Source organism: Pristiophorus japonicus, chromosome 4 (assembly GCF_044704955.1).
Source record: "Pristiophorus japonicus isolate sPriJap1 chromosome 4, sPriJap1.hap1, whole genome shotgun sequence".
Classification (NCBI taxonomy): Eukaryota; Metazoa; Chordata; class Chondrichthyes; family Pristiophoridae; genus Pristiophorus; species Pristiophorus japonicus.
In genome coordinates, this window is record NC_091980.1 from 28,537,971 (window position 1) to 28,562,397 (window position 24,427).

General features: G+C 43.0%; 1 protein-coding gene across 1 annotated transcript in view; it reads right to left on the reverse strand.

Annotated features, from left to right (window-relative positions):
• Positions 1-24,427, reverse strand: part of kif3a (kinesin family member 3A) — a 75,336-nt gene that overhangs the window by 31,125 nt on the left and 19,784 nt on the right. Inside the window, exons 3-9 of the mRNA XM_070878057.1 lie at positions 21,843-21,987; positions 12,889-12,973; positions 12,287-12,392; positions 10,763-10,902; positions 10,003-10,200; positions 8,482-8,656; positions 8,303-8,398 (exon numbers count right to left, since the gene is read on the reverse strand). Coding sequence (XP_070734158.1) covers positions 8,303-8,398; positions 8,482-8,656; positions 10,003-10,200; positions 10,763-10,902; positions 12,287-12,392; positions 12,889-12,973; positions 21,843-21,987 — 945 coding nt within the window. The remainder of the gene's footprint in view (positions 1-8,302; positions 8,399-8,481; positions 8,657-10,002; positions 10,201-10,762; positions 10,903-12,286; positions 12,393-12,888; positions 12,974-21,842; positions 21,988-24,427) is intronic.

Genomic DNA, 24,427 nt, shown 5'->3' on the forward strand with positions numbered 1-24,427 from the left:
GCTATAAGAAACTACACCTCAGTATGAATAACTGCTCTCGTCAAAGCAGAATGTTAGAGATGAGAGGTGAGTGACCGAGAGAAAGTGATTATATGTGGCATTTTACACCAGCACTCTATGTAAGTAATGCAGCTATCACAGATAAACACTGAAGGAGCACGAACACTTGGGCTTCCTTCAGCATATTTGATATATTTTTTTCTTCATAGTATCATAGAAATTTACAGCACGGAAGGAGGCCATTTCGGCCCATCGTGTCCGCACTGACCAACAAAGAGCTATCCAGCTTAATCTCACTTTCCAGCACTTGGTCCACAGACTTGTCGGTTACAGCACTTCATGTGCCCATCCAAATACTTTTAAATGTGGTGAGGGTTTCTGCCTCTACCACCCTTTCAGGCAGCGAGTTCCAGACCCCCATCACCCTCTGAATTAAGAGATTGCCTCTCAAATCTCCTACCAATTACTTTAAATCTATGTCCCTGGTTGTTGACCCTTCTGCTAAGGGAAATAGGTCTTTCCTATCCACTCTATTTAGACCCCTCATAATTTTATACACCTCTATAAGAACTCCTCTCAGCCTCCCCTATCCCAAAGAAAATAAACCCAGCCTATCCAATCTTTCCTCATAGCTAAAATTCTCCAGTCCAGGCAACATCCTTGTAAATCTCCTCTGTACCCTCTCTAGTGCAATCACATATTTCCTGTAATGTGGTTACCAGAACAGCACGTAGTACTCCAGCTGTGGCCACACTAGTGTTTTATACAATTCAAGCAGAACCTCTCTGCTCTTGTATTCTATGCCTTGGTTAATAAAGGCAAGTATTCCCTATTCCTTCTTAACCACCTTATCTATCTAGCCTGCTGCCTTCAGGGATCTGTGGACCTGCACTCCAAGGTCCCTTTGTTCCTCTACACTTCTCGATGTCCTACCATTTAATGTGTATTCCCTTGCCTTGTTAGCCCTCCCCAAATGCATTACCTCACACCTTTCCGGATTGAATTCCATTTGCCACTGTTCTGCTCATCTGACCAGTTCATGGATATCTTCCTGCAGTCTACAGCTTTCTTCTTCATTATCAACCACACAGCCTATTTTAGTATCTTCTGCAAAACTTCTTAATCATAACCCCTACATTCAAGTCTAAATCATTGATGTATACCACAAAAAACAAAGGACCTAGTACTGAGCCCTGCAGAACCCCAGTGGAAACAGCCTTACAGTCACAAAAATGCCTCTTGACAACAAGACTCCATAGAAAACAATGGAGCTATTGGAATTTACTGTTACAGCAATCCTGAAAAATCATTATCTTTGTAATGAAATTTGTTCTATTAAGGCTGGTTATTTTGTCCATGTGGTTTACTTATTATTGCTGGGATTAATGTATGCAACCACACTAACGACAAACAACTGCAATTTAAAATTAAAAACTGAAACAGCACTAAAAGCATAGGACACATCACACACACAAACAAATCTGGAAGCGGTGTGATTTCTGTACATGTATAAAATTCTACATTAGAATATTCAGCAATTTGAGATACCTAGAGAAGGGGGGGGGGGGAAATCGATTGTTGGTATACTAACTGGTTTTGGGAGGTTTTAACCTCAATGATTAGAATAGGTTTTAACCTCAATGATTAGAATAGGTTTATTCACTTCACAAGAGTGCAGCTTCAGATGAAAGCCCAATTTAGCTTCACACCAAAAATTGTAAAGATTTGTAAAATAGTAGGAAGACTTCCATAGGATTTGCATTCCTAAAATATATGTTGTGCAATATTAACAGGAAACTGCACACCTAAGCCTGATGGCCAAGGCTATTTTAATGAATGATGGCGTGTAGCACATCTTATTAATAGTACTGCCTAAAGGCATTTGTGCATACTGTGCTGATTGAAGGATACAAATGTGTGACTTAGAATTAGTAGGCAAAATGAATAATGAGCAAAGGGATTTCTCAAACAATGATGCAAGGCAAATTTTTTCAGATTTGTTTTTCTTCCATTTCAAAAAGGAAACATTCGAGCAGGGATTGAAAATTCTGGTCTAGGATCTAAGAGTATGTACATCCAACGAGACCAATAAAAATCTCCTAGTCCACTAATCCAGTAAGAAAGTTAAATATGCTCCATAGATAGTCACATCATTGATTAAACCATTGATTAATCTGACTTTCCAAAATAATGGATTAAAGCAGTGGAATATATACACTTGCAAACTAGCTCTAGTCAAGGCAAGAGCTGCACTAGTATAATACAGTGGATTATTTATAGTCGTTTAGCCTTTAAGATATGCTTTATGAGTATCAATCCAAAGTTCAACGGTCTTGAACCAATTTACATTTTCCACCCCTGTAAAAAAGAAAGTATTTGAGTGTAGAGAGAAAAGGGCAGATAGCGCAAAGCAGCAGAGATGAAACAGTCTGGACTAAGCTTACCAAAAAGGCTAAAAATATATCACAATTCCATCACACTATCAAAAATGTGCTCAAAAGGAGGATCACCATTAGATTAAAATGCATAGCATAGTGGATAAACATTTTTGGGGGAAACAATTGGGTTATCTTCTTCCATGCCAATAAAGTAACAAATGTTAACTGAAGTACTGCTACAGTTAAATAGTAAAATTTATTAGGGCTCAATTTCCCCCAGTGATTTGCACCATTTCTTTGGAGCAGGCCAGTTTTTTTATCCTAGGTTAAAAAAAAGTTTCCCCAATCAATTTGCACCAGCGTAACTCAGTTAGTTACGATTTTTTTAGGCAAGTTGTTTTTTCAGCCAAAGGGGACGTAACCTGCCACCCCCACCAATTCTGGCCACTTAGGGAAGTTTGGCCAGCTGAGTGTTATTCCAGTTCTTCTTAGGCCAGCGTATGTGGCCTCTGCAGAAAAACCTTCTGGAGAGTTAAGGAAATCGATCGGCACAGGTAAGGAAATCAGCCCAGGTACGTGCAGCAGATGCCCGGACAGCAGCAGCAGGAGAGGCAAGAGAGAGGGGGAAGGGAGGGGAGAGCCTTTTAGGTATAGTTAGGTGCGGTGACCAGGAGGGAGGAGGCCATTTGGCCTGGGATAGGGGCGGGGGAGCAGATCGGAAGGCCACATGGCCAGGGCTAGGAGCGGGGCCGGCAAGGCACTCGGGGCTAGGGGCGGGCGCAGACCAAGAGGCCCTTCGGCCAGGGGAAGCAGATCAGCAAGGCATTTGGGGCTAGGAACAGGAGAGTGGGAGTGGACCAGGAGGCGCTTCGGCCAGGGCTAGGGGCAGCAGAGCAGACCAGCAGGTCACTTGGTTGGGGGTGCGGACCGCAGGTCACTTGACCAGGGCTAGGGGGAGACTTTAATAATTGGAGGTAAGTTGCTGCAATGTATTTTAGTTTGTTTTTAAAGTTGCTGCAATATATTTTAATGTGCTTTTAAGTCGCTTCCAAGTATTTTAATGTGTTTTTAAAGTTGTTGCAAGGTATTTTAATGTGTTGCGAGCTGGCTGTATGTTTCACTTTGCAGCCTCAGCCTGCATTGTGTCCCTGGTTACCGTGGCAACCTGATATTTTTGGCGCAGACCAATACTCCACTCCCAAAACTAAAGGACAGGTTAGGCTGCGCCAAAATGATGAGATCAAACGAGGAAACATGGAACATTTTTTTTTGCCGTTCTTGGGCCCAAAAAAAGGCGTAACTCTTGAAGTATGCCAAAAAAGCGCTTTGGGAAAAATTGAGCCCATTAACTGTGCAGTACTTGTATCCCACAAGCTTGTGGGATACATTAGAAGCAAGTAAGCTAAATTTGCCCGGTACAACAGTTGTGGTGCTCCCGCTTAAATTACTTAAGTGATGAATTTAGTTCCAAATTCTGTCCCACTTTTAAACGACCATTTATCTGATCTACAAGTTCAGACGAAAGGACATCAACCTGAAACGTTAACTCGGTTTCTCTCTTCACAGATGCTGCCTGACTAGCTGAGTATTTGCAGCACTTTCCATTTTTATTTCAGATTTTCAGCATCCACAGAATTTTGCTTTTGTATAAGTAGATAGATCAATGGACCACCTTTATTCTTCAAGTGAAGAAAATAGTTGAGCATTGAGCCTTCTGTAGAAATGTAAATGTTAAGTTTAAAAATTGGGGAAGGAGGAAAAGAAGCTAGCAGTGTTAATGTATGTCATAAACAAATCAAACATAAGAAAAAAAAACTACTTCCTTCTAATAAAAGCAGCAATTCCATCTTTAAATAAGAGTGAAGAAAAACAAAAAAATAACAGAAAATGACATCAAACTCAGTAGCTTGAGTGGCACAGAGTTTATCGTTCCTGTTCTTCCCTCCCTCCCCCAACCAGAGTCATAAATGTGAATCTTAACTTTGACTAACATTAGAATTTCCTTGTTCACACTGTCCATGGTCAGGCCACTAAATGGAGGCATGAGCAAAAAAAAAAGTACTTCGAAATGATCTCAATCTCACTATAATGCAATCCTATGCTGAGGAATATGGAACTTCATTCACAATGTCTGTGGAGATGCTATGGCTCAAATCTCCCACATAATTGCAGGAGGAGGAAGAGTAGGAAGAAGAAACTGTAATACTGTTAGATGCGATGTTTCAAATACACATGCAATTTTTTTCCGTAGAAAAAGGGCTCACAGTTAAAAAGTGTGCCAAATATTTATCTGAAATGGCAGTAAAGAGTATAAGAAACTATAGCAAACTTATACAAAGGTTGAATGCCTTAACATGATGTGGGGCAATTTCCAGATTTCGTTCTCATAAAATTAAAGGGAAATATCAGTGCAAGAAGTGTACTGAATCCTGTATATGTCCCACAAAGGTCCGGGGTCTTAAACCAAGACCCCCCAATGAAGTAGATGTAATGTCAAGGTTTCCAAATGAAATATGTGCTAGCCGGTAAAGGATTCTATAGTAATCCTTTATATGACATTGTTTTATTTTTAAACTGGTTTACACATTGGTGTGTTTTTCCGATCCAGTAACAACCTCTAAAGGGGACATATTTAAATACAAATCTGGAACTCCGAAAACCAGAATTGTCTGAAAAACGGACATTTTACGCATAGCTGATGGAGTCGCCTGGAAGCCGGAATTATTGTCCGAAAACTGGGCATCTTGAGGCAAAACCCAAAATCCAGCACAGATTCAGTCGAGGATTCCGGATTTCAGACAAGAAAATAGCCTGGAATCCTTGACCGAATCCGTGCCTTATTTCGGGTTTTGCTGGATTTTGGATCTCGCCATTCAAAACCCGGCACGGAGTTGGTCGAGGATTCCAGATTTCAGACTATTGATTTTCTTGTCTGAAATCTGGAAAAATCCAAAAACCGGAACGGATCTGGTCCCAAGGATTCTGGATGTTGTACCTGTATAAATAATTCCTTGATTTGTGTTGTGCGCTTTGTAATTTTCTTAAAAGTCGCGGCTTGCGTACACATAACGTTCATGTCCAACAAGTGCTCCTTTGTGGCTCAGAATCCTACACATGCAACAGAGAGTTTTCTTTAGCCCACGTGCAAGGTCCAGGACCAAGCTGCGAGATAGGTTTGTTTCACAAGGCAAAACTGTTGCAGGAAGGGATAACTCTAATCTTAATGATGTTCAGCACTCTAGTATGGGAAATCAGCCTCACAGGTACGTCTAGTTGCCAAAGCCACTCACAAGGGTCTGGGTTAGGCTGTCCATGATGAGTAAGCCTGTGACTCAACACTGTATTTGGACAGCTAGAACATCAAGCAGCTAACACATTACATGGTATCCTGCATAGGTCATTCCATCATACTGGAGAGAGATGTCCACCATGGATTAGAACATCCATTCAGCTGCCTCTGCCAATTCCCTTCCTTCTCCTAGCCCACTGGGCCAAACTTTCAAGGACTCCCCTGCCCTAGCCCAGAACTCAAATTATTCGCCAGTTTCTCTCTAATATCCCCTCATGACCTCTCCATGCTCAACTTGTTCCTGCTCCCTCGACCCTATTCCCACCAAACTGCTGACCATCCAACTTTCTTTTCTAACTTCCACATTAGCTGACATTGTTAACGGTTCTCTCCTCAGGTACTGTTCCCCCTCCCTCAAATCTGCCTTCATCACCCCTCTCCTCAAAAAAACAACACTTGACCCTTCTGTCGTTGCAAACTATCACCCCATCTCCAATCTCCCTTTCCTCTCCTTGAACGTGTTGTCGCCTCCCAAATCCAAGCCAATCTTTCCCACAACTCCCATGTTTGAATCCCTCCAATCAGGTTTCCTCCCGAGCCAAAACGGCTCTTAAAAAGTCACAAATGACATCCTTTGTGACTGTGACAAAGGCAAGCTATCCCTCCTCATCCTTCTTAACTTGTCTGTAGCCTTTGACACAGCTGACCACTCAATCCATTTCCAACGCCTCTCCACTGTCATCCAGCTGGGTGGGACTGCACTCACCTGGTTCTATTTTTATCTATCTATTCATAGCCAGAGAATCACCTGCAACTGCTTCTCGTCCTGCCCTCACATCGTTACCTCTGGTGTCCCCCCAAGGATCTATCTTTGGCCCCCTCCTATTTCTACACGTTTCCCCTTGGCGACATCATCCGAAAACAGCATCAGTTTCCACATGAACACTGATGACACCCAGCTCTACCTCACTACCACCTCTCTCGACCCCGCCACGGTCTCTAAATTGTCAGACTGCTTGGGCCAATCTTTCCTCCTAAGTCAACCCCCTCATCTCTGGAATCAACCTAGTGAACCTTCTCTGAGCTGCCTCCAAAGCAAGTATATCCTTTCGTAAATATGGAAACCAAACTGCACGCAGTATTACAGCTGTGGCCGCACCCATACCCTGTATAACTGTAGCAAGACTTCCCTGCTTTTATACTCCATCCCCTTTGCAATAAAGGCCAAGATTCCATTGGACTTCCTGATCACTTGCTGTACCTGCATACTAACATTTTGTGTTTCATGCACAAGTACCCCAGGTCCCACTGTACTGCAGCACTTTGCAATCTTTCTCCATTTAAATAATAACTTGCTCTTTGATTTTTTTCTGCCAAAGTTCATGACCTCACACTTTCCAACATTATACTCCATCTGCCAAATTTTTGCCCACTCACTTAGCCTGTCTATGTCCTTTTGCAGATTTATGATGGCCTCCTCACACTTTGCTTTTCCTCCAATCTTTGCAACATAAGCAAATTTGGCTATGTTACACTCGGTCCCTTCTTCCAAGTCATTAATATAGATTGTAAATAGTTGGGGCCCCAGCACGGATCCCTGCGCCACCCCACTAGTTATTGATTGCTAACCCGAGAATGAACCATTTATCCTGACTCACTGTTTTCTGTTCTTTAGCTAATCTTCTATCCGTGATAAAAGTTCACGGGGGTTGGGGGTAATATATTAGCTTGTGCAGTAACCTTTTATGTCAAATGCCTTCTGGAAGTCCAAATACAACACATCCACTGGTTCCCCTTTATCCACTCTGTTCGTTACATATTCAAAGAATTCCAGCAAATTTGTCAAACATGACTTCCCCTTCATAAATCCATGGTGACTCTGCCTGACTGAATTATGCCTTTCCAAATGTCCTGCTACTGCTTCTTTAATAATGGACTCCAACATTTTCCCAACCACAGATGTTAGGCTGCTGGACTAGCAATCCAGAGGCCTGGATTAATATCCATGGAAGACGAGTCGAAATCCCACTATGGCAATTTGAGAATTTGGATTCAGTGATTTTTTTTAAAAACTGTAAATAAAAATATCTGTCATCATAAATACTCAACTGATCCATTAATCTCCTTTAGCTGAAACTGCCCAACATGGCACTCAGTTTTATCAAACCACTACAACGAATAACAAGACCTTCACCACATGGATTTCAGCAATTCAAGGTGGCCTTCTGAAGGTAACTAGAAATGGCAAATAAATGCTGGACTCGTCAGTAACCTCCACATCCAGAGAATGAAAAAAAAAATGCAGGCGTAAATACACAGCCTGCATATCATAAATGTAAATTAGTCCAGCAGCATACAGATCCACAAGATTGCTACTTAGTTTTAAAGTGAGGTACAGTTTATTTTCCAATGGTGCACCCTTACTCTAGCTAAGCACAAGTTGAGGCTTCACACACCCAACCTTGCCAATCAAAATTAGGCTAAATAGGAAAGGGAGAAACAAAATAAAACCCAAAAACTAATTACTTCTGACCAGTATAAATCCATTGATATTTTACTATCACGTTAAATTTGAATATTCCTATCCCAATTTATGTTAGTTATTCGGTACATTAAGTTTATTTTAAATATCTACCTCTTCGTTTCTTTTTCTTCTCTCCTCCATCTCCACTTTCCCCTTCATCATCATCAGCTTCAGAACCACTCATTTCTGAACCAGAGATTTCTTCCCCTGCAAATCATTAAAAATTTCAATTAATCAAACATTTTTATTTCATCAGTAGCTCAATGTTCCTCTACATCAAGGGTCCATACCTTCCTTCAATTTACTCCTCAGATCCTCGATTTCCTTCTGGAACTGGCGCAACAATGCATCTTTAGGGTCTTCATTAATTCTGGCTTTATTCTTGATATTCTTTGCTCTATTTGCATATCGTAAAGTACTGATGGTTTCATCATAATTGTAATCTGCTGGTCCAATGTTTGCACACTGGTTTAAAAAAAAATAGGAAAAGGTGATGTAAATTCAATCCTTCATGCTACCAAGTTGTCAATCTTAGCTACTTTGCTAGAAGGAGGGGTCAAGCAGAGAAGATTAGGTCTCTCCCCATAAGTTGAAGTGAACACAGCCCTGGAACTAGGTTGTCTACTCATCTAGTTAGCTGCAGGTGGTTTGTGGTCGAAGGAAGTCATTAAATCAAAAGGAATTTGGAAGGCACCCTTTTCCTAATACTAAACTTCATCAGTAAAATAGATTTTTCGTCCTTCAAAAACAAGTCGTCAACTTCTATTGAAGTTTTCCGAAAGATGCAGACAAACAAAATAGCCCATTCGGTTAACATGAACCCTACAGCTAACTACACTGGTTTTACGTTTTCAATAAAACTCCTGGAGCCAAAAGTGGATAAACTTTAAGTCATAGCACTACCCCTCTCCCTTGCAGAAAACGTATGACATTATGTGATAGAGCAAAGCCTAAAGGAGATTTATATCCTGCTGTAGCTCGGGGAATAGGCCTGTTTATGTAAGAGGTGCTACAACTGTACTTATTTAGTGACTTTTCACAAGATGGCGCCTGAATTATAGGAACAATTGGCTGTCAAACCATATGTTGCTCATTGTTTAAATACAATCTAATCTAATAGAATTTAGATCAGTTATCCTCACAGCAGCCTGGAGGCCCCGACCTGCGAGAAACCACCAGCCGCAGGTCGGGGCCATAAAAGGAGTGGAGATGTGGCAGCCCGGGAGCAGCATGGGGACCACTTCAGGGAGCAGTGCGAGCTGGTGCAGGAGGGCGACGACTTGGAGAAGGGCGACTGGATTGGACATCACCAAAATCAAGGTCGCTAATTGGAGCGTGTGCAGGTACAGCAGGAGATGGCAAGTAGCAGGGGAGCGGCGAGGTCGGGGCGAAGGAGCGGCCAGAGATTGTAGAGCGACATAATCGGGGCCCAGGAGAGGCGTGAGTTCAGGGCCCAGAAGAGGTGAGGGCCCAGGGACAGCATGGGCCACATACTGCGTTATGTTTGCGCACTAGGTCCGTGCAGCAGAGCTGGTCTCCAGTGGTCTTGGTTAATCCTTGCCACTGGAATAAGACCTAGCTCTGTCAAGCCCGTATGGTGGTTGGTGTGCAATGGCCACCACACGTTTAAAAAAAAATCCACGCACAGGCATCTTCCACCCTTCAATATGTAGTTCGGGACCTGGAATGTCAGGTCCTTCATTGAAACACGTGTGAACTCATCCCTTTTTGGTGTGGAAGCAAGTCATCCTTGATACGAGGGACCACCTAAGAATAATAATATGTATCAATAGGAGGAATAATAGACTCACCATCATTGTCTTTGAATTGCCTCCTAATGAATCCTGGAGTAGACGTGTCAGTTTAGAGTTACGGTAGGGCACATGTGTACTTTTTCCATCAACAAGAGCGGAGATAACATTACCCAGGGTGGACAATGAGAGGTTGATCTTTGTTGCTTCTTTTAATCGCTGTCCTGTGGCTCCAGTCTTTCCTTGTCTTTCTGAACCCTGCAAGCACATATGATGGGATCAATCCTTTGCCACTCAACATATTCTTGTAAAAGTGCTCATTAGTACTTTTCATTTTTGTAGTTACAAAAGTTGTATCTGATATATACTTGGAAAAAAAGCTTCATTTTTATCTAAAATAAAAACAGAAAATGCTGAAATGTCCAAAAAGTTAGTCAGCATCTGTAAAGAGAAAAGACAGTTTATGACATCTTGCATGTGCACGTTTTATTAGGTGATGGCCAGCTTGAGTTTTTAAATCCTGGAGATTGTCAGAGTAACAAAAGAATGAATACAAGAAGGAAACTGGAAGGGAGAAGGGACAAAAAGTGAAACGGGCTTCAGCAAGAAACAATAGCTAAAGTTGGAACAACTAAAATAAAATAAAATACAAAATCAAGATTTTAAGAGATGCTACAAATTCTGCAGAAGCACAGGTTAAAGTTAGAATAGTAAATCGCAAATGTGGCTGGTATATAACTTTTCAAACTTAAAATAATAAGGGCAGAGTACTCTGCCACTCTGTGTAAGCATTCTCTATAGATATTCTGCCAATTCTTACTGCAAGATCAACGAGGTGCAGCTTGCCCATGCGAACGTGAATATTTCCATCAACTCCTTTTTCACTACACTCGATGGTAATGGTGAAAATAGCATGAGAACGGGAGCTGTGTTCATTCATATTTGTGGCACCAACAGAACCTAGAACGAAACAAAGCAGTCAGCAGTTTTTTTTTTAAAGTGAGATGCAAACTAGGACTGAGATACCAGAACAGGTTCTAATTCTTAATGGGGTGGGGGGGGGGGGGGGGGAAAGAGACTCGGCAGCAGTTTGTTACAATGCTGCCTTTTATCCAGGCTTCAGTATGAAGTTGTTCCAATAGTTTAAGAGCTATTAAAGACACAGGTAATTCTTTTTTGAATTCAACACCAATACATGTATAAATTTTGTAATATTGCTCAGGGTGCCACAGGAAAAAGGAGTGAACTGGCACAGTAGCACAAGACAAAGACACTCCAAGGTCAGAGCTGAAACATTTCATCTCACACACAATTAACACCTCTACATCAGTGAACTTTAAAAAGGAACATGATGGTGTAGGAAGGATTTTGTTTGTGATGGCTATTCCTAAAATTTTGCCAAACTAAAAGAAATTAACAAATCCAAAATTTTAATTAAAGTTTATGGAAAATGAGTAAGCAGGACACCAAGGCCATAATTTTCAATATGGACATGCTTAGGCGCCCAGGATTGTATATTCCTTCTCCGATTCAACATAATTCAGTTTCCTAAGCATCATCATCATCATCGTCGTCGGTCCCTTGAACGAGGATGACATGCTTCCACGAGAGTTCACAGATGTTTTAATGAAGGACCCGATGTTCCAGTCCGGAACTCCAGTTGAGGGGGTGGAAGATGCCTGTGCGTGAATTTTTTTTAAAAATGTGTGGTGACCGTTGCACATCAGCCACCACACAGGCTTGACAGAGCTAGGCCTTTATCCAGTGGCAAGGCTTAACCAGGACGACTGGAGACCTGTTCTGCTGCACAGATCTAGTGCGCACATATATCGCAGTGTGGGCAGCTCTGTGCTGCCCCTGGGCCCTCGGCTCTTCTGGACTCCGTACCCTCATTCGCCGCGCCTCCACCGCGATGTTCCAGGGCCCGGCGCTCCAGCTCTATTTATAGCCCCAACCTGCGGTGGTGTTCTCACACAGGTCTGGGCGGCCCGTGCAGAGTCAGGGATAGTGTTGAGTTGACTGTATCTAACCTGGAGACACCTCAGAGATCAATGTGATTGGCTGGACCATTTTAAATTGGAGTAATTAAAAAAGAATCTACTCTAGGATTTACCAGGTGAAATTAGATTTGGCTCCTTTAAGTAGAGCTTGTGTCTCTGATCCATTTGCAGACTATTTCAACTGATAGAGGACAATTTAACTGGGTGCTTCTTGAGGGCAGGGGGTGGTGGGGGGGGGGGGGGGGGGAAGAGAAATCAAAAAATACTTCATTGGTCCACAAATATCCAAAATATAGACTAAAAATCATGGTACAAAATTTCGTACCAATTTTTAAAAAACTTACGGTTTTTATTCCCCAAAGTCATAATGCGGTCCATGTCATCTGCATTGTTTACTACATAACCAGAGAGATCTTTAATGTACACTCCAACATCAGGCCGTTCCTTAACCTGCACAATGAAACACAGAAAAATTAGAAATAAAACACATGGAAATGAGACAAGATCCTAAATGAGCATTAATCATCATCAGAACTGAAGTAAATAGGAGTAATTTCAAGTTTACTGCCTGGGCAGTAACCTGGCTGAGTGGATTAAATTTGAGCGGGTTCCAACAGGCAAACAATCCATCCTCCCAAGTTACTACACAGACGCTGAAGTTGAAAATTGTCCTCATGAGTCAACTGTACAATTAAGTAGGAAAGGGATTATTTAAACTACAAATAAAGTTCTATTGTGTCACTAGCAAAAGCTCCTTGGTGAAATTCCTAAATACAAGCAGCTAATGAGGCCTTTCATTTCTGGTGAAAGTCTTCGTAGAATCCCTAGAGGCAGTCGTCCTTCTACTCTACTGTGGGAAATGAACTATCTATAAAGTGATACATTTACTGAATTTTTTTCTTTCTTCCCCATTAGTAGGTTGTGCAACTTGGACTGAATTTCTTACCTCCAGTCTCTGACTCTGATCTTTTCCTAGAAGGTCACGCACCTCCTCATTATAAATCTCCAGATAGGATACTCGCACAAGGAACCTTTAAAAAAAAAAATGCAAGAAAAATAAAAATCAGCATATTCATGCTTTAGAGGTTAAATGCATGGGGCTAGACTTTCTATTTTCTACTGTTACCACCCGTATCTTTGGTGGTAATCGGGCGGTATGAACTTAAGAGTTTTCAATACCGCCCGATTACCGCCGAGATCAAAAGCCGCTAGTTGGCTTTTTCCCCCGGCTTCTGTTGCAACAGCCTTACTGCGCGGGGGGGGGGGGGGAAAAGAGAGAAAGAGAGAGAGAGAGAGAGAGAGAGAGAGAGAGAGAGAGAGAGAAGCAATCGCTTAGAAGCAGCTCGTCTTGAAATCTTTTGATATCTTTATTATATTGCATACTATAGCTCATGTGCTAAATATTATATTGCATACTATAATATTAAAAACACTTATCATAAATAATGAATAATATTAGTATTAAAAAAATGGAAGATCAGTTGATGGTTGAGGTCGAGGCAAAGGTAGGAGGGAGGAAGAGGGCAAAAAGGTTCACCATGGACGTCCAAGCTGCTTTGGTCCACGAAGTGGAGGCACGGTGGGACCAATTGACCCGGGGTGATCGTGGCAAACCCAGCTGCTCCCCCCTCCCTTTATCAGAGAATATGAGCAGAGATGCCGTGGCGGTGTCCTCGGTTTCCCAGGTCCGTCGGGGGCCAGTTCAGTGCCGCAAGCGCTGGAACGACCTTGTTTCTGCCGCGAGTGTATGTAATAACTTTAATCATGCACTGACTCATTACTTAAAATGTAAAACTACCATATTGTGATTTTGTAATGCTTGGTAAACTTGGTGTTACACATTACTATAAACTATGTTATTATATTATTTTCCTGTAATTAATAAGATGTGTTCATCATGCATCACTTGCATGTGAACGGTGCATTAATGGGACAGTGGGGGTGGGTACTTGTACTTGAGCAATTATCTTATACCATGTTATTGTCATCTTTTCAGAGGAGGAAAAAAAAACATGTTTTTAATTGCTTTCAAAAGAGGCGGGGGTCGGCACACCGGAAGAGGGCCTGCAAATTTCATGGACCTGGAGGAGCGGGCCACAGCCCTCTCAGGGGCACATGATCACTCGGCCACCCATGGGCCTGTAGATCCGGTGTTGGCGCCACGCAAGCCAAGCATAATTCCCGGGCCATGCACAGTCAGTCATGTGAACATAATGTAAAAAATGTCAAGTGATGTAATGTAATGCTGGGACCATCATGAAATATTATAATGCCATGCAGTCTCTAAATTCTGTTCATGTTCATTGCACATAGCATCTCTCGGTGATATGTAATGCAGTAATGTTGCTCCTCTTCATGTCTGCGCAATGCAAGCGTTAAAATGTCACTCTGACCTTCCCTTCCTCGTCCTTCTCCTTACCTCTTCTGTTATGTTTTCTAGCTAACCAGGAGCACGCAGTGCCGATTGTCATACTTCTTAGAGGAGACAACACCGAAGAGCAGGAGAAGGATGATGCTGAAGAAGCCATCCAGCTTTCCGACCCACCCAAGGATGCACTGTTGGAAGTAGAAGATGGGGAGGCGGCAACTGAAGGGTCCTTCATTCCTACGGTCACCTCTTCCTCAGTCGAATCTCCATTTCATGGATTCGGCTCCAAGGAAGTGGCGGGACCAAGCGGTGTGCATCAGGGCACACTGAGTGCAACAGCCCCCGTGCCTAATCTGCAGAGTCTGATTCAATAGGGGAGGCGTGCTCGATGACAGGCAGACGCCGACCTGGAGATGGTTTCGCTGTCTAGGGCGAGCGTCAACATAGGTAGCGAGCTCCTCCAGGCAATTGGTGGACTAGCCAGAAACATCGCAGCACAATCAGCTTGTCAATCCGAGGACATGGCGGCGCCGATTGCGGTGCTGCGGCGAATCGATGATTCCGTTGATGCCATGCGGTAACCACTGGAATCGGTGTACGACACTGAAACCGGAGGTGTCGTACCACCACTAACACATGGGAGTCAGGATCATGGCAATACTTCGGACTCCAAAGACTGGTCGTCAGACCCTCCATCTTCCCCACACATGGCGCTGCCACCATCACCCACTCTTCCCGCCCCCCCCCCCCCCCCCCCCCCAACACACTGGTCACAACGGGGGTGGTGGGGCGGGGGGTGGAAGTGATGATTGTGGTTAGATTTGTTTATTCAAAACAAATTGTTTACTGTTTGTGAGGGGCATTGTGGGTATTTTATTTTAATAAAAAATTGTTTACTGTTTGGGTTTAATGTTTAAAGTTACATTTTTTCCATCGTAATTTTTTGGAAATTTATTTCAAATTTACTTTAAAAATTATTAATTTATTTGACAAGACATTTTACAAAATGTATAAAATTTCATAGAAAATAATTATTGTGCAGTGTCTCATTCACTTACAAAATGAGGGGTCAACAATCAATACAAGGGTTGCAAACAATGGCCATTTTAAGGTTTAAACTGAACTCTTAAATGAACGCTTTGCTTGAACGGTTATGAGTTGCTGACGTAACAGTTTTGCTGCAGCATAACTACCACGGGGCTTCTCTTGCCGTGGATGGGTGGATGGTGTCATGGGTTCATCGCCAGACTCCTCCTCGTCGTCCCCCGCTTCTTCCTCTGCCTCGTCCACTGTGTCCTGAGGTGGTCCTGCAGCCCCCAGTGGCATTTCCTGTCCCCTTCTGATTGCTAAGTTGTGCAACATGCAACACACCACAATGAACCCCGCGACCTGCTTAGAGTGATATTGTAGGCTGCCTCCAGTGGTCCAGGCATCTGAAGCGCTGCTTCAACACTTGGATTGTCTTTGACGATATTGCGTATGGCTATGTGGCTGTTATTGGTTTTCAAAAAAGCTAATGACTGTAAATTTCTGTTTTAGTAATGAGTTTATGATGCCATCTGTATCCTGGGTAGTTGTCGAATCATACAGCACAAGAGGCTGCCATTTAGCCCATTGTGCCTTTGAAAGAACGATCCAGTTAGTCTCACTCCTCCTGCTCTTTACGCATAGTCCTACAATTTTTTTCCCCCACCTTCCAAGTATTCATCCAATTCCCCTTTTGAAAGTTGCTATTGAATCTGCTTCCACTACCCTTTCAGGCAGCGCGTGTCAGAAACAGATACTTGTGATCTAACCTGTTATGCAATGGGCATTTGTTGGGAGTCAGGTGACCACCATCTGATTTCTGGCATCCGCGGCACCATTCAGATCACACAACCAGTATGGGTGCACTGGAGAACAATGTCTATCACTGCATTTTCAGTCAAATTTAATGGCCTGTGCCTCCTTCAGTGTTTCAGATGCATGTGGCCAAGCCTTCCATTCTGTTTATTTGCTGATTTTGATTTTTGGGGCCTGCTACTGTGGCTCTTCTGAGGTCATGTCGATTCACTTGGTGCAGTATTCCAAAGACCCGCATCTTGGACGTGTGACCTGCCCAAGCTTCAATGCTTTTCCTTCTCGGCATGACTTGCTGCCAGTTAGGAACAGGAGGAGGCCATTCAGCCCCTTGAGCCTGTTCCACCATTCAATTAGATCCTGACTGATTTGAGCAACATCGGAGCAAGCCGGGGAGCGGAAGGAGCAGCGTGGCATCCTAGCCCAGCAGTCTGTGCGGCCCCCGGCCTGTGAGCACCATCGGAGTAGCCCGGGGAGCGGAAGGAGCAGGAGAGCAACGGCAGTGAAGAGGGACGTCACCAAGGTCCAGATCGGTGATTGGAGCATGGGCAGGTACAGCAGGAGCGGCGAGGTCGGGGCAAAGGAGCAGCGAGAGATTGTAGAGGGACGTGGTCGGGGTCCAGAAGAGGCGAGGGCCTAGGGGCAGCACGGGTTAGTGATATGTGCGCGCACTAGGTCCGTGCAGCAGAGCTGGTCTCCAGTCGTCTTGGTTAATCCTGGTCAATGGACCAAGACCTAACTCGGTCAAGCCCATGTGGTGGTTGGTGTGCAACGGTCACCACACGTTAAAAAAAATCTACGCACAGGCATCTTCCACCCTTCAAGATTTAGTTCGGGACCTGGAATATTAGGTCCTTCATTGAAACACCTGTGAACTTTTTGGTGTGAAAGCAAGTCATCCTCAATTTGAGGGACTGCCTATGATGATGATGATGATGATGATGATGATGGATGATGATGATGATGATGATTGTATTGATGCTTGGCATCTGTCTGAGGCTTACGGGAGGAGGTGGGGGGGGGGGGGGGGGCGTCGTTGTCAAGAGCCAGTTGGTGGCCTTTGTCACCAAGCATCCAGCATTGACCTTGTGGCCGACTCTTAGAGGTCGTAGACAGTGCTCTCACGCAAGATGTGCGTATCATGAATGCTCCCTGGAAAATTGGCATTTACTGCCATGATTATTTGTTTGAGGTCGACAACGAGCTGCACGTTGAGAGTGGAATCCCTTTCGGTTCCAAAACATCTTTTGCATTCTCTAAAAGGTGCTCGCAGGGCGATGTGCGTACAGTCTATTGCACCCTGGACCTTAGGGAAGTTTGCTATTCTCGAAAAACCCAAAGCCCTCTCACTCTGTGCCTCCCTGGTCAATGGGAAGTTTATAAAGTCAAACCTTCGTGCGTAAAGCACTTCTGTCACCTGCTGAATGCAGCAATGTGTGGCGTGCTGAGATGCAGCAAATGTTGCCAGCTGATGCTTGAAAGGAGCCCGATGCATAGAAGGAAAGTGCCGCAGTCACCTTAACCTCAACAGGCAGTGCAGTCCTGATGGTGCTGGTAGGCTGTAGGTCTTCCTTAATTAGCTGGCATCTCTCATTGATGACCTCCTTTCGGAAACGCAGCCTTCGAATGCACACTTTATCGGACAGGTCCAGATATGACCGCTTATCCCTGTAAATGCATTGGGTACAAGGTCTCCTCCTCCTCAGCAGTATGCCACCTCTTTAATTGGGCACATAATACTCTTCAATAAACCTTCTTCCAGCTGTATTCTGCAGCATGCAATTAGTTAGCAATATTGGCTGAGAAATAGCAGGCCCCATTCCTTAAAAAGTCCTTTAAACTGTCAAAAATTATTCAATTTTCCTTAAACAACCAAAAAATTAAACCAGATACTCTACTATACCCTCAAATTATAAGTATTGATTTGAAACACCCTTAAAATACACAAGAATGTTTTTAATGCTACCTGCAAATAGAAGCAGCCTTTTCTTTAAATACATCCATTTTAAAATTCGTCCATTCCACTAGGTTGTCAGGTAAGTGCAGCTTTTTCAGGGCGGTAGAAAATGCTGGCGGTAATTTGAGCTGTATTTCAGCGAGAAGCCGAAATTAGCGCCCGGCGGTAATATGGGCGGTGCACGTTGAAGTGCATGGAAAATCACCTGCAGCTGATGGGCAGGCAATTCCGTTTACCGCCGGCGGTAATAGGCTGCTGAAATTACCGCCGGCGGTATATGGGCAGTAAGTGGGCACTAGTTTTCACTAAAAGCGAATAATGGGCGGTAATGGTCTAAAAAACGGAAAATGGGCGGAATGCTGCCGAAGAAATAGCTCTACACTGCCGGCAGGGTGCCACACTCAAAGGGAACGTAATTTGGAGATAGTGATGCAACATTGTAGCTCTAATTCTTTACCTTGCACATTTCAAGTATGGCTCCCACTGCAAGCATGGGCTTGCTGAATCTACCTTCATATTTCTCCTAGTTAACCCTAAAGCCTTGTATATTATGCATTTTTAGTCAGTTTATTTTCTTAATGCCTTTTTCTTCTGTCAAACTAATCATGGAGTAGAAAGATTACCTCACCTTACCCAAGGAATCAATAATTCAATGATTACAAACACAATTATTTGGTAAAATGCAGCATTTCCTTTTTTCACAAGTTTGCTATATAAAATTCCCACTGCTCCCTCAGCTGAAATTAGCTAACTCAGCACAGAAAGAGATTGTACTGAGGCTATAAATTGAATCAGAGATAAAAAAAAAATCCTATTTTGTCACACAATAAATATACTCATAGCCTATCTAGAATGTAGCAATATTAATATTTTGAAAAACATCAAAAGGTATTCCAAAGGATCTCGCCGAATAAAGGTGTAGAATTTTTTTAAAGCAACAATTACCACGTTGTGATCAAGAAATTATCTTTCCAAACACTCTTCCTAATAACCCCCTGCTATGGATAGCATTGAAAATTTTGACAGGGGTATCAACTGACCTTTCCTTTGAATTAAAGTTTTTTGCAGGAACCACACTGTTGGCAGAAGCAATGTTGGTATTATAGCAGATTGGAACAGGAAACAGTAAACAGACACAATGGTATGGTTCTATTTGGATTAGGTGTGATTATTGGCCACTTGCTAAGTTTCCAATTAATGCAGAGCTATTTTCTACAAAGTTAAACAAATAAATGTTGACAACAGCTTCAACACATAGATTTGATAAATTGGCAACAAGTTACATTTCAAGGCTACTGAGTGGAAGTTGAAACAAGTTCTTCTAATTTTGCTATGGAGGGCATTCTTGGATTGCTGTACCTAATTTCGGGCACCATACATAAAAAGAATGATAATTATACAGATAACTTGTTCTGTACTTTTCTTTTATCAAACTATTAACAATATACTGTTAAGGTGATTGTGACAGCAACAGCTTCAGTGCCGAAAGGTCAGAATGATATTTGTCTTCCTAATGCTTGCAATAATTGAACATAAAGTTTCAAAGTTTAGAAAGACAGCATGGGATATCTGCCAAATCCTTCAGCTTCATATTGAAAAGCTACTGGAATCAAAAGCTGCAACTGAGAAAAAGTGGAGGGGCTGGAACTTCAGCTTGTTTGCGCCACGGAGGGGCGGTAAATGGTGTTTCTAGGCGTAATTCGGCTCATGGTTTGCGGCGGCGCAAAAAAACTTACCGCCCTGCCCTCTAGTTTCACTGGGATCATGACGTCAATTGTTGTGCAACACTCCACTACCGCCCCGGTTGCAAAATTCGGCCCCAACTCTTCATTTAACACCCGCCCCAGGAAACATCTGAAAAAACAAGCATTGCCACGATGCAGCAGGCAGTATTAGTAGTGTTTTTAAATGGAGGGATGAGGATCCTACATCGCAGGTCACATTGACTGCAACGGTTGCGCATATCATACTGCGTGAAGCTCCAAGTGCAAACGGCACTTTTATCTGCCATTACAGTGCCCTTACAAGGTGAGTGAGAAAGTTTGCTAGGGCATTACTTGTTCGCCAGTATATCATGCTCCATGCTATTGCCAGGCGGCATCAAGCTAGAAGAAAGGCTCTTGGCCATGTCGGTCCACAGATGAGGAGGCGCTGAAAAAGTCTGGGGAGGGAGGCTTACCTTCCACGGGTTTACAAGCACCACGCTCATACCTCCAGCTCTCTGATGAACAGTGCATGAAAGGCTGTGCTTCCGAAAGGAAGTGCTGATAGAGATATGCCATCTCCTACAGGCAGACCGATGCCTGCACCGCTCTGGATGCAGCCTTCAATACTCCTCTCAAAAGGTATTCAAATTTATTGTGGTGTACTGCATATTGCACAACTTGGCCATCATGAGGGGCCAGGCATTGCTAGTGGGGATTGCATGCCCACCTCAGGAGGAGGACGACAAAGAGGAGTTTGGCGAGGCCCCCATTGGATAGCCACACCATCCACGGGGGAGGCTGTGTTAAGATACTGCCGGACCAAGAGTTGCACGTCACCAGCTCGTAATGGACCGGCTCTCCTAAATGGAGGAAACTGAGGGATGGAGCTAATACTGGACCCGCTCTGTGCCCCCATAAAGGCACATTTCCGGTAAACGTTGGAATGATGCACAAGACACCAATAGCAAATAATAAATCATAAATCTTATTGCAACAAAGTCACAAAAACTCCCCCCCCCCGCCCCACCCCCACCCCACCCCCTAACCAAAATGCAGGGCACTAAACAACAATGAAGTTCCTCAAATCAATAAAACTTTTTTTTTTATAAACGCTGAGGTTTTTGGCTCAGGTGCAAAAATGTCCTTGTGTAATGCCCGATTTTGCGCCCCCGATCATGCAACCTCATTTTTTGCTAAATTTTGCATACAAGGGCGCAAACTTTTTCCAGGCGGTATTAGGACTACCAGCTGCCATTACCGCCCCGCAATTAGCTGCCCAATGATGTCATCTATACTGAGCCAAATATTTATGAATATACAAGCATGAATACACGTTTTGTGCTTCTATGTCAAATGCCTTTATCGGAACACATACAGCTGCAAAATATTGTTGAGAAATTTCCTGTTAATTACCATGTGATAATACCAGCGTGCTGAGAAATGGGGGAACATATTAATCAACCTCCTTCAAATTGCAACAACACTTCAGTGCTCACAACCTTGAGTTCTCATCACAATGTATCATTAGGTCTAGACTTCTTGTTTCTTCATGTCACTCTCAAGTCTAACCAATAGCTACCATCTCTTACCTTTGATAGCTCTGCATTTAGTGCTTCTTCATCTATGCAGAATCTTGGGTTCATTATCTCCTCTGATAAATTTGTACATGGCATTGGTTAGGCCACAACTAGAGTTTATTCTGCAGTTTTGGACATTATGCTCTTCACTGCTTTACAGCATGAATTTATCACTGAACTGATGAGACCAGACTCCATCACAAACACTACCAATGATTGTACGCACACTCAAACAGGACATTATGCTACCAAGGTCTGAACACGTACTCCAACTCCTTCAAGAACAAGTGTACAAATTAGCTGTGTTTCACCCTCCACGAGCATAAACATTTTTTAAATTAATTTGTAATGTGGATTATTAAAAATCTTCAGAATTAGTCTTTGAACCAATAAAATCTATTTTTACAACAGTGCTCCTGTAGCTTTGAAATACATTTAACTTTGAAACTTTACCTGGTGTCTCCCTCAGACTTTGCAATGTGGCCAAATATATGAGCAAATGAATTGGGAATAATGCCCCTAAGTTCAGGCACAGCCCGCACTCCTTCCATAGTGAATGTCTTGCCAGTGCCAGTTTGTCCGTAAGCAAAAACAGTACCTGAAGAAATGAAAGAAAAGTATTTTGTGATTTGTAGCTAAAGCACAGTGAGGCTGAACAACAGAATTACATTTTTTTACCAAGTGAAAAGTTTGTGAATGGTAGTGTGAGGGATGAATATTTGGCATTCAATTTAGGGAGTTTTCTCTGTTGCTTCAGCAGTCCAAGATCTTGATGGTCCATCCATTAAACTAACTGGGGCTCCTTTCTCCAGAAAGGTGACCCGATAGAGGTCTTTAAAATTATGAAGGAGTTCGATAGGAAAGATGTTTATACTTATGGGTATGTCCAATACTGGAGGCCATAAATATAACAAAAGCAAAATACTGCAGATGCTGGAAATCTGAAATAAAAACAGAAAATGCTGTAAATACTCAGCAGATCAGGCAGCATCTGTGGAGCGAGAACCAGAGTTAACATTTCAGGTCGATGACCCTTCGTCAGAACCATAGGCCATAAATAAGACAGTCACTAATAAATCCAATATGCAATTCAGGAGAAACTTCTTTACTGAGAGAGTGGTGAGAATGTGGAGCTCGCTACCACATGGAGTGGTTAACTCAAATAGCATAGATGCATTTAAGGGGAAGCTAGATAAGTACACAAGGGATAAAAGAAAAGGATATGTCGATATGGTGAGATGTCAATTGAGTGGCAGGAGGCTCGTATGGAGCACAAACATCAGCCAATCGGCTTGTTTCTGTGCTGTAAATTCTATGCAACAACTTACATTTATACAGCACCTTTAAAATATAAAAACAGTTGAAAGTATTTTACAGAGGTATAATCAGACAAAAAGTACGAGGGGGGAAATATTGAGAGGGTTCAAAAAAAAAACGGGAAAAAAAAATCAAAGTGTGACATCACAGGAAAGCAGGCAAGTGATTGATTGGTGAGTATTTATTTTTTTCCTCTTTTTTTCTCTCTAAACTAAGAGCCGGGAAACTAAACATTTCAATCGGGGTAAGTAAAATAATAAGTCAATTAATGCACAGAACAACTTCACCCGAGTGCAGATTTCACCAGAGTGCACCGGAATGTGGCAAGTGTGGGAATTCGGTGAGGTAGGGGTAAGAGGTGCTGCCCGATATATAAATAAATATCAAACAGGGTTAAATTAAGATTGTGGGCTAAGTTACTGTAAAGACCTAAAGCATATAACTAAATGTAATAAATTAAACAAGGTTATTACCTAGATTAAAAACTGTAAATAGACAATTGAGTGATATTTCAAAACTTGAAAACCGAATTCGTTAAATAAAATACAACAGAGATGCCAGGGCCAGTGATGTGTTACAGCTGTAGCATGTGGGAACTGGTGGGATACCAATGCGATCCAAAGCAACCACATCTGCAGTAAGTGTATGCAGCTCGAGGAACTTCAGCTCAGAGTTGATGAGCTGGAGTCTGAGCTTTGGACATCAGGGAGGGAGAAAGCTATACTTTGTTCCAGAAGGCAGTCACACCCCTTAGGTTAAGTACTTCAGATTTGGTCCGTGGTCAGGGACAGAAGGGTGTGACTACGAGTGAGGCAGATATAGGGATACAGGGCCCAAGTTTCGGATGTCCTCCCAGAACAGCGCAATCCGAGAGGCCCGCCTATTCTTTAGAACAAAAAAAGCGCCTGAAACTTACCTCTCGATTCTCCGAGTCCAGCAGGTCTGTTTCACAGTCAATGCAGCACAACACAAGCAGCTAGGGGCGGAGCTACAGCCCTGCGCCAAAAAGAGTGCCAGCAGCTGCGTGCGTGCGCAGTGGAGGCTGCGCGCATACGCAGTAGTTCTTGGCCCTCCCAGCGCATCCTGTCTCCGGGCGACCCTATCCCAGGCCGAGTGGCCTGCGCCTCTTCGGCGGCAGGGCCCGCCCAACGAGCGCCTTTTCGGCAGGCTGTTGGAAGGCTCCCGGTGCTGCAGTAGGTGAGTAGAAACTTTTAATTTTTTTATTTATTGATTGATTTTTTATTTTTTATATATTTTTTTTAATTTTTTATTTCTTTTTGATTGATTGATTTATTGGTTGATTTATTGATTTATTTATCATTTACTATTGATGATGTCTCTTTATTGGTAAAAGTGAAGTGTTTAATGCTTTGTAAAATCCCCTCACTTCGCTCCAACTTCCTTTCCCCCTGCCGCCCCCCCATCTCTCGCTACCTGCGCCTAATTTATAAAGTGTAGGCAAGGTTTTTCTGAGCGTACAAATATCGACACTTACTCCGTTCTAAGTTAGTTTGGAGTAATTTTTCGCTGCCTAAACTTGCAACACTGGCTTAAGTGGCTGGTAACGCCCCCTTTTGAAAAAAAAACTACTAAAACAAAACTATTCTAACTAACTAGAACTGGAGCAAACTAAATGCCGAGAATTGCGATTTCTAAGGTACTCCATACTAAACTAGTTGCTCCAAAAAAAATAGGAGCAACTCAAGCCGAAACTTGGGCCC